This window comes from Chaetodon trifascialis, chromosome 7 (genome assembly GCF_039877785.1).
Source record: "Chaetodon trifascialis isolate fChaTrf1 chromosome 7, fChaTrf1.hap1, whole genome shotgun sequence".
NCBI lineage: Eukaryota > Metazoa > Chordata > Actinopteri > Chaetodontiformes > Chaetodontidae > Chaetodon > Chaetodon trifascialis.
This window is the reverse complement of record NC_092062.1, coordinates 16,139,173-16,148,828: the sequence shown is the minus strand read 5'-3', so window position 1 is coordinate 16,148,828 and position 9,656 is coordinate 16,139,173. Positions and strand designations below refer to the sequence as shown.

The following is a 9,656-nucleotide window of genomic DNA, read 5'->3' as shown; positions in this document are numbered from 1 at the left end:
AACACAGAAATGTTTTTATTTTGCTTTTCATCAGTCACATTTCAACAGTCCCAAAAATTCCAGTTAAAAACAGGTCTCAGGAAAATAATACCACGCAAACAAAAATTGTGCATCAGCATGTAATTACATTCACCTTGTTCCACTTCAGAAAAAACAAAACAGACTGTTATTGACAATTAATCTATGCAAACCAGTTGCTGCTATCTTGAGAGGCAACAAAAAAGCAGGTTAGAAACTGAATGAGGCAGCAAACGAAGAGACATCATAGCATAACTACTTTATATTCTCATACATTGCTTCCTAAACCTTCTACTTCCTCACTCTTTGGCTGAAAGGATAAGTAAAGGGGTGTAACCACTATGAAGCTGGGTGTAGATAAGAAGAAAAGCTGAGCAGTGCTGCTGCCATCTCCACCACTTAAGAGAACATGACCAAAGAGATCAGTGGTGCCACCAGGAGCAGGAGGCCAGCACTTGTGCTGCTGGCGCTGTTGCAGAAGTCACCCTGGCAGCAGCTAATTTCTCCTTGAATTAGTGATTTGAGATTTGGATTTTGTATACCTGCGCAGACCTGCTTGGAAGCACAGCCTTTCACGACTGTCTTTGCACCCCCCGCAGTCACTGAAAGAATGAAAACGATGTTAGTGTGTGAGGTTAAAGTGGTAATACATCTACTAGAATCACTACAAATTCTTCTGAGCTGAGGAAACATGTGGAACAGAGTCAGATGTTTAATGTTGTAGGCGTGTTACCTTTTGCTGAGATGCAGTAGTCCTCATTCCCTGCACAATTTAGAGTTGCAGTGCACTGCTGTCCATCACAGTGGTAGCACCTTTTACCATTGGGACTGGATTTGCTGGGCTCTGTAACAGAACATATATTGTTCACATTGTTTGGGGAGGTAGAGGTGGATGAAGGGGTGCCTGCAATGCTCTTTTATTCTTCGGTGACCTTTTCAAGGTCTGTCCAACACACTAAGGACAATTGTTGGTGTTTCCTGCTGATGGACAAGTTACATTAAGTAGATTTCTGACACTTTTTGTCTATTGTGTGACTAGGATTTGGTCATTTTAAAATAAAGGAAAACAAATGTGATTGGCCTACATGCAATGCAAGATTCTCTCTTTCTTTCTTTTGCCCTTCAGCTTGTCTGTGGCAGAGGGTGATGGAGGATAAAGGAATTTCATTCATACTAGCTTGTAGGGGTGGAGCCAGATGTTGGAAACATTTGGGGCTTAGCCCAAGCTAGGGTGGTCTGGGGGCATGCTCCCACTAGGAGATTTTTTTCCCATTTACAGTTACTATTTGCACTATTTTTCAAGTCATTAGAAATAATAGAACACCTAAAAATCCTTACATCATTATCAATATCTCAATTCATGAAATGACCATCTATATTCATATATTCATGGGAGAGCAGTTTTCATATTCTGAACTGTTCTCATGTGACTCATACAACTAGATGCCGACATTCAACAAACAGCTCTCTGTACAAAGAAGCATCTAAACACCAATAGACAATATAAGTAAGTTACCAGGGGCAGGTTGGCTGTTGCAGAGCTCGGAGGTGCAGCACTTGCTGTTAAATGCAGTTCTGCTGATTCCAAAGTTGAGTGAGCCCTCAACACACTCGTCAGGCAAAGCACAACTTTTAAGCTGGGCATTAAGAAGTTCTGAACCACCTGCAACAAAAGAGCAACCTTTGTAAACTGGACACCATGAAAAACTGTTTTGCGATGAACACGATGCACCACAAAATACCATACCTGCATATGAAGTGACTCTCAGTGCAGCACATTGATAAGACGCTGAAGGGCATTCTTTTTCTGTGTCTGTGCAGGTTCCCGAGCTTCCCGGTAAACACTCATAACATTTCAGGGGGTAGGCTGATAAAACAAAAAACTCAGATGATATATACAGTTATACTGTCTGAGCCAGTTCTACCAAGGACTTTTCTTCTTTTTCTTTTTTCAACTGCAACAGAATGTAAAGGAGGCCAAAACATTGCACACAAACTGCAGGTGGGATACAAAAAGGAACAGCAGCAACAAGTAAAAGTAATCAACAGCAAATTAACATGACGCATGTGGATATATTGTTATTTGACATGAAATCCCAAATGAGTTGTGGCTACAGCTTTTATAACGACAACAGTGATCGCTGAAAAATACAATCCCTCTTTTCTTGAAGATAAAAAAAAATCAGATGACAGAACAAGAACTTACCTTCAGGGAGAAGCACAATCCCAACGATCAGAACAACGAGATGCATTTTGTGATGGCAGGACACAACTGAGTTTTAGTTTGATCTGTGACAGCTATAAGTAGTTCTCCTGAGAGGGAGTTGTCTTCATCCTCAGGCCACTCCTTCATTCCTCCTTTGATAGTGACAAAATGTGAAACCTAAAAACCTTGCAAATTCAGATAGACAGATCTAGATGTTGAGAGGCTATATTGGATGTTGAACTTCTAAATATCACTCCACTTACAGAGAAGAATTTCTTTTATTGGCACCAGCCTCCAGTTCAATTTTACTGACCCCTAAACAAAATGCTAGTGGATTTTGTTGTTGTTGAAATTGCTCCATTATGTAGCACAAATACAAACAGCATCTTTTTGTACCAGTCCATGATTCGGTATTCAAAATTACGGAGGCTCCTCATTTGATAGTGACAAAATGTGAAACTTAAAAACTTTGCAAATTCAGATAGACAGATATAGATGTTGAGAGGCTGTATTGGTTGTTGAACTTATGTTTTAAATATTGATCAGTATATCAGCAGCAGAGAAAAAGCCACGGTAGAAATTTTACTGACCTGTAAACAAAACACTAGCATTTTCTTTTTTTTTTTGGTGAAATTGCTCCATTATGTACCACAAATACAAACAGTGTTTCTTTGTACCACTCCATGATGCAGTATTCACAAATACAGAGGCCCCAATAACAAGTCATAAACATATGGCAACACACGCACACACACACACACACACACACACACACACACACACACACACACACACACACACACACACACACACACACACACACACACACACACACACACACACACACACACACACATACACGCACTTTTTGCCCAATGCTTACATTCTTATGGGACTTGTAACACTTCACAGAATACACGTCACATTTAACAAGCTACAAAATGTACAAATGTTTAGCTAAATGTGAAGTTGCTTTTACTGGTCTTCAATTATGTAAACTGTATGTAAATAATAGATCTCTTTATTTGAGGATGGTGAACAGGCTAAACATCACCCATTCTGCCAAACACTAACTTTAAAAGGTGGCTGTGGCTCAGGAGGTGGAGTGGTCATCCACTGATCAGGAGGTTGGTGATACTGAAACTTTGATTGGCTATTACAGTAGCTGGGTATCCGAAAATATTATTGTTTTAAAATTTTGGAGACTCATTCGTCACAGAAACAATGTGCAACATCTGTGCTCTGGTGTGGTTGAGCAATGTGTAAAGTGATATGTTGAAATGAAAGTGAGGCTTGTATGCTCTTTCATCTGAAACGAAAGCTTAATCCGACATGAGTGCGCCTGAGACCTATTTCACATTTCTTTTTCACTATTGTGATTCACGCCCTAAGTCCATGCTCTGTCTTGTGAAAGGATTTAATACTTCTTGAAAAGCCAATTCTTGATCCCGGGGGTTTAGACAACTGTAGACCAATTGTAGACCAAAATCTAACCTTCCTTTTCTCATCCCTGTCCCCTTTGTTGTATATCTTACATTTCAGTTTTTGCACATTTATTTCAGTTTTTGCACATTCAACATTCAGTACATAGTACATAGTAATTCTAATATATATTTTACATCTCAATTTTGCACATCCAATTGTATTGCGGTACATTTTATATTGTTGTACATTCATTGAGTGGATATTTCTGTATATTTGTATATTTCTTATTTACATATATCCTTAGTATTAATATTCTGTTTCTTTTATATTGCCTTTATATATATAATCCTTCACGTCCTTCTTTCTAATTTTTATTCTAATCTATAATTCTGTTTTGCATGGAGCACTGCTAAAAACAATTTCCCCTCGGGGATAAATAAAGTAATTCTGATTCTGATTCTGATTCTGATTCTGATTCTGAGCATGCTAATTTCTGTAGATATCTCGGAAACACAATACACAGACATCTTTGACAAATTTTGACATAAAATAAAATCTTGGCCATATCTTACATATTGTTCCTTCAACTCCCACATAAAACAAACTTCAAGGACTGCCTTACATAACATTGCAAAAATCAGGCATGTTCTATCTTAAAAAGATGCAGAAAAACTAGTCCATGCATTTGTTAATTCTAGGATGGATTGTTGCAATTCCTTATTATCAGTTTGCCCCAATAAGTACAGCTGATCCAGGTGCTGTGGCATCTGCTGAAAGTGTAAACAGCCACAGCACTTCTACATTTCACTCTTTGGTCTAGCATGACATATTCTTGCACACTGGAACTTCTTTTTCTGCCCTCTCGATTTCAGGTGCTTTGTTTGTGTGACACACTAAAGGCAGAGTAGAGAACGTATCCAGGAATGAGGGTTTAGCTGAACATGTACGTGTACTGACAAGAGCTTGGAAAAGAGATCATATTTCTCCCATGTTAACCTATGTGTACTGGCACTGTACAATCCAGAGTAGAATTTAGAGTCACTCTCCTCACCTACAAAGCACTTCATGGTCAGGCACCATCGTATCATAAAGAGCTCATTGTGCCCGAGAACCCCACTAGAACACTGTGCTCACCAGATGTCGGCTTACTTTGGTTCTTAGAGTCTTCAAAAGTGGAATGGGCTTAGTGGACTGTCCTCTTTCATAAAGCTTATAGTTATTATTATTAGTCTTATTATTGCTATTATTACCACTACCTTTGTCTCTATGTGGAACTTGCACTGTGCCCCTTTATATTCTTTTTCCTCTCTCTCTCTCTCTCTCTCTCTCACTCATGTTGGGAACTGTTGGGTCCATGTAAGTATTATAATGAAGAGTAAGGTCTAGACCTGCCCTGTATTCAAAGTTCCCTATGGTAATGTCTATTATGTTTGGCACTACATGAATAAAACTGACTTGACTTCAGTGCATCAGTGGAGATTGATGTCCTTGCGCTGTAAGAGACGAGTAAAACAATCCTGTGCAACGAAAAGCAGTTTTGAATCACAAATCAAATATTTTCGCTGAAGTTTCCTTTCTGAGCGTCTTTTTATTGATGTTTTAAATGTTTTTAAATAAAAACAATTTCTTACATTTTCACCAAAGAAATCATGCACACCATCACTACACCAAAACTGCAGCTGTTACATCACATAGCCAATCATGGCTCGCAAACTGAACACATTTTGCTTAAACATGTGCAGACAATTGGTTTTCCTCTCTCTCTCATCACTGCTGTACAGGTTGCAGCTGTGTTTGCTGAACATTATATTTCCCGAGGGCAAGGATGGGCAACTTTCTGGCATGGAGCACCAAGACTCCCCAGGTTTGCAGGTTTGCAGACAGAAGGTGTCATCCTGCATCACATGTGACTCTTCACCAGTGACCGGGCTTCCATTTCCATGTATTCCACCTGTAAGGTGCAAACGACGGTGTCCACATTCAGAGACACATCTCTCTTAATGCAAGCTGGTTATCGGACATAAGAGCTTGAGCAGCTATTATATAACAGCAGTGCAACCAAGGTGTTAGCAGAGCAGGCGGCTGTACTCAGAGAGGGCTGAGGACTTTTTAACGCCATCCCAGATACGAGCTGCGTAGTGAAACCTGTAAAAACACAACAAATCTAGGTCAGAAATGTTTACTTTTAACTGGTGTTTGTATAGCAGAGAGGCAGACAGGAAGTGTGTGGTCCCTCCCCACAGTCACATCCTGTTTCTTAGCTTTCAATATGACACGTTGCATACAGCACTGCTGTCATGCTGAAGGCTACCACTTCAAAATCATCTTAAAAAGTAAAAAGTGAATGTAATTTTCTTGCATGTATATACATTTATATTAATCTAGCAAATAACAAATGACATTTAAATCATAGTATAACAACACAAACGTAAATGCTTTGTAAATCTTTGAAATTCATGGTCTGTGGCAAGGGCACCGATACTTAATGATAAATAATCTTATATTTTCAATTAACATGGACACTAATCTTAACTGCTTTTTCTTTAAATGACATTCAATTCTGGCATTTTTTAAAGAAAAAAATATTGAAAATAACAGTGCAAATGAAATTATTTTTTTACCGAGAGAAAAGAAGAAATGAAAGTACTTTTTCATTCAAGCAGCGCCTGCAGGCTTCTGCTCAGGCTGCAACAACTTCTGACAAGAAGAAAGTAAGCGTGCCCAAACTCGCACTACTTATATTATCACTCTAAGCAGGTTCTAAGTATATGCTGTGTTTAAGTGACAAAGTACAAGTATACTCAAGCCTGACAGGCCAGAGGTGTGCTGTTGAGGCACTCTCTTGTCCTCCTGTGCAAAGGAAATGGCAGTGCTAAATCTCAAGAATGACATTTTGCTCTCTCTTGGTGCAATGCAACTGGCAGTGGCATTCTGAAGCTGCAGTTTGACTGACGTCCAACATGCAAGTGAAGTGAATTTGTGAATACTAACTTCTAAAAAAAACTATGACAGTAAATATATAGTATGTACTGGACAGAATTGGTATGCAGTGTGGATCTGGGAAATGTTAAAACAGATAGGACGGTCTTTAGTGTGCGTTGCCTGAGAGGCAGAGTCCAGGGAATAACTGAGGTCAACTAGAACCCTGATTCCAAAAAAAGTTGGGACACTGTGTAAAATGTTGATAAAAACAGGATGCAATCATTTGCAAATGAATTGTGTTTACCAACAACGGTCATCACCACATGTTCACAAAGTGATGAACCTCGCTCCATTCTTGCTTGTGAACGACTGAGCCTTTCCAGGATGCCCCTTTCATGCCCAATCATGACAATATCACCGGTTACCAATGAACCTGTTGGAATGTTCAAAACAGCATTTCACATCTTTCCCAGTCTTTAGTTGCTCCTGTCACAACTTGGCATCATGTTGGGCAACCGTTGGGTAACCGCTGGTCCCTCCCCCCACTGTTTCCCGTCTCTCTACACTGTCAACTGTCAAATGAAGGTGAGAACAAAACTAAAAAAAAATCCTTAAATGTTTCCACACCCCCAGTGGAAATACATGAAAAGTGGGCAGAGAAGAATATCGTGTTTACCAGTTCTTCTCGGTGAGGATGGTGTGTGACAGTTGACAGCGGGGCATGGCCAGTATTTGGCTGCAGAGTTTTGAAACCATGGTGGAAAAGGTAGGGTGTCCTCTGTACCCCGGCAGCAGAGAGAAGAGCGGGTACGTTCCTGAACCTAAACACGGCACAAAGATGAATTCCTCCTGAACATGATATACAGGGGGACAAATGAGTTTTGCCTTATGTGAGGATAAATTCTCTAACCTGCTTTAGTCAGACTATCCTCCCCGTCATTCTCCTGCACAGGAAGGAGAAACATGTTGACTTCAGTAGCCAGATAGTCCTGACCCAAGCCGGGGAAGATATTACAGTCCAGCATAGACAACGTACCTAAAAATAAACCACATATTACGAGAAGAATGCAGGTCTTGCATGAACTATTTTGTTATTCAAATCTCTAAAACAGATACTATTCATATCCATAGTCCTGTCCAAAACCACTTACTGTATATCGGTTTGCTATTAACTAAACTCAGTTTTAGACAATTTTCCCTTAAATCCAGCCACAGCGTGAACAGAACATCTTTATATATGAAGAGAATATTCTTTAGTTTTGAACCTTTGTATTTGAGATGAGAGTGGGCCATTAATTTGTCCACAACCATATGCATGTTTTTCAGATTCCTTGGGCAGAAATCATCCCGCCTGGTCTTATTCTGGAGGAACACTGGATGAGGGAGGAATTCAAAGGAGAGACACTTTAATACTGATATCACTAAATGTGGTTGGTGTGTGAGATTGTGTATTTCTGCATTAAAGAGTCACCTATATGTGGATAGTACTCTGCTCCATCGTCACTGCTTGAAGAGCCAGTGCTGTCGTGGCTTGCAGATGGAGTGGAGGGTTTCAACATCTCGGCAGTCTGAAGAAACCTATAGACAAACATGACATTAATCTGTGTGCTACCAGCTTCCGCATTCCAAAAGCAATAGCTGCAAATGTTGGGTAATTATCCATGTTTTCAGTATGATTACTGTGGAACAGGCAGGGTACGTACATGCACACGTATGTAGAAAATCAACTTTTTAAAGTGTAACAAACAGGAGGTGTTACAGCAACTAGTGTTCACGGCAGTTGTGGACCAACTTGGCCTGATGATAATAACGTAACATGGTAATCAATGGGGCGTCTACAATTTATCTGGTAGATATTTCATTTTTTCGAAATTTGGGCATATCCACCTCATGAAATTTTCCCTGCCGTGCACACTGATGCTTTTGTCAGAAGGTAGAACTGAGCTTTTTTTTTTTTTCTTGCAGTGTGCAACATTATTCCAACGTAAGTTTCAGGTACCCCGTAGAGTTTCTAGCTACTGGCAGTGCTGTGGAAAAATATTTTCATGCCTTGTTTTGCAGAGATTTCAGGCTGAAATGCACAGTGCAGCGGGCTGCGCTGATGGGGCAGTGAGAACACGACATAAGATTCTGGAAGTCCAGTTGGAGCAACAAAGCAGCAAGTTTAAAGGTTTGTCAGATGCCAAAATGATGCACAATGATTTACAATACTCACTGACAGGACTTTAAAACTCTGGACAGTTATCTCAGCAGCAGTTATGTCAACTTTGGTCGCAATTATTAAGAGGTAAACGAACAAATGTCAAAAGTAATTACCAGGAATGTGCACCTGCATGTTTTTGGCTTGCGAGCGCGGCACCTTATTGGATGATGTGGTTGGATAACTTTGGTGCTGGACGCCGTACACATTGGCACCTCCAGTGCATCAACGGACAAGCCCCGTTCAAATGAATGAGAGCTGTGTTTTTCACGCTGAGCTTACATCGGTCTGGATGCCTCCTTTGTATTTGTGCACCAATAAGAGGACACACCTGTACAGACAGGAGAAGGTGGACGAGGCCATGTGTAATCCAGCTGCCAGGTTCATACTAATCCACTGATCTACAAGCTGTGACATACAGAGGAAGGCAGCACTGTGCCAACAAAAGCAGTGGTGACTGCACGCTACCACAGATGGATGTAAACAGTGCAGAATTTTAAGTATTCACAAAAATCAGCTTTGCAAATGTTTTTCACCGAGGGTCATTCTGTGTCACATCAGGTTTTGACAGTAAGCTATATTTTCACAGAATTTTGAAAACTGCATAATTTCCGCAACCTGAAAAAACATCTTTGACAGTGACCCATTTCTACAGTTGAATACCTTCAGGAATATAACTCCTAAAGCATGAAACAACCGAGCTCATTATAGATGACAATGACAATGTTGTCAACTTTAGCCAAGTGTACACAAGGAAAGTGTGTTTCTATGAGGCTAGAGGCGTTCAAATTATTCAGTGCATTTGCTGCTCACATGCGTATCCTGAACAGATAATGATGTGGATGAATGCAGTGTCAGCGCATATTAGACAGACACAAAAGCATT

The 9,656-nt window shown here is 40.1% G+C and overlaps 2 protein-coding genes across 2 annotated transcripts; both read right to left on the bottom strand.

Annotated features, from left to right (window-relative positions):
- Window positions 1-2,430, bottom strand: LOC139333702 (phospholipase A2 inhibitor and Ly6/PLAUR domain-containing protein-like). Its single transcript, XM_070966315.1, has 5 exons — window positions 2,225-2,430; window positions 1,766-1,885; window positions 1,535-1,681; window positions 752-862; window positions 1-620 (listed from the first exon to the last, which is right to left on the bottom strand). Exons 1-5 carry the CDS (start codon window positions 2,268-2,270, stop codon window positions 418-420), a joined length of 627 nt encoding a protein of 208 aa, XP_070822416.1. The 5' UTR covers window positions 2,271-2,430; the 3' UTR covers window positions 1-417.
- Window positions 2,431-5,252: 2,822 nt separating this feature from the next.
- LOC139333703 (nonsense-mediated mRNA decay factor SMG9-like) lies at window positions 5,253-8,236 on the bottom strand. The gene is made up of 5 exons (XM_070966316.1): window positions 8,043-8,236; window positions 7,837-7,944; window positions 7,482-7,607; window positions 7,248-7,392; window positions 5,253-5,794 (listed from the first exon to the last, which is right to left on the bottom strand). Exons 1-5 carry the CDS (start codon window positions 8,161-8,163, stop codon window positions 5,716-5,718), a joined length of 579 nt encoding a protein of 192 aa, XP_070822417.1. The 5' UTR covers window positions 8,164-8,236; the 3' UTR covers window positions 5,253-5,715.
- Window positions 8,237-9,656: the final 1,420 nt, after the last annotated feature.

Coding starts and splice junctions, on each gene's coding strand:
- LOC139333702 (XM_070966315.1), bottom strand. CDS start 2,270: ATGCATCTCGTTGTTCTGATCGTTGGGATTGTGCTTCTCCCTGAAG. Junction 1,682..1,765: donor GAGAGTCACTTCATATGCAG/GTATGGTATTTT, acceptor CTTTTGTTGCAG/GTGGTTCAGAACTTCTTAAT. Junction 621..751: donor CTACTGCATCTCAGCAAAAG/GTAACACGCCTA, acceptor TCATTCTTTCAG/TGACTGCGGGGGGTGCAAAG.
- LOC139333703 (XM_070966316.1), bottom strand. CDS start 8,163: ATGTTTGTCTATAGGTTTCTTCAGACTGCCGAGATGTTGAAACCCTCC. Junction 7,608..7,836: donor CTCTCATCTCAAATACAAAG/GTTCAAAACTAA, acceptor GTTTATTTTTAG/GTACGTTGTCTATGCTGGAC. Junction 7,393..7,481: donor GGATAGTCTGACTAAAGCAG/GTTAGAGAATTT, acceptor TGCCGTGTTTAG/GTTCAGGAACGTACCCGCTC.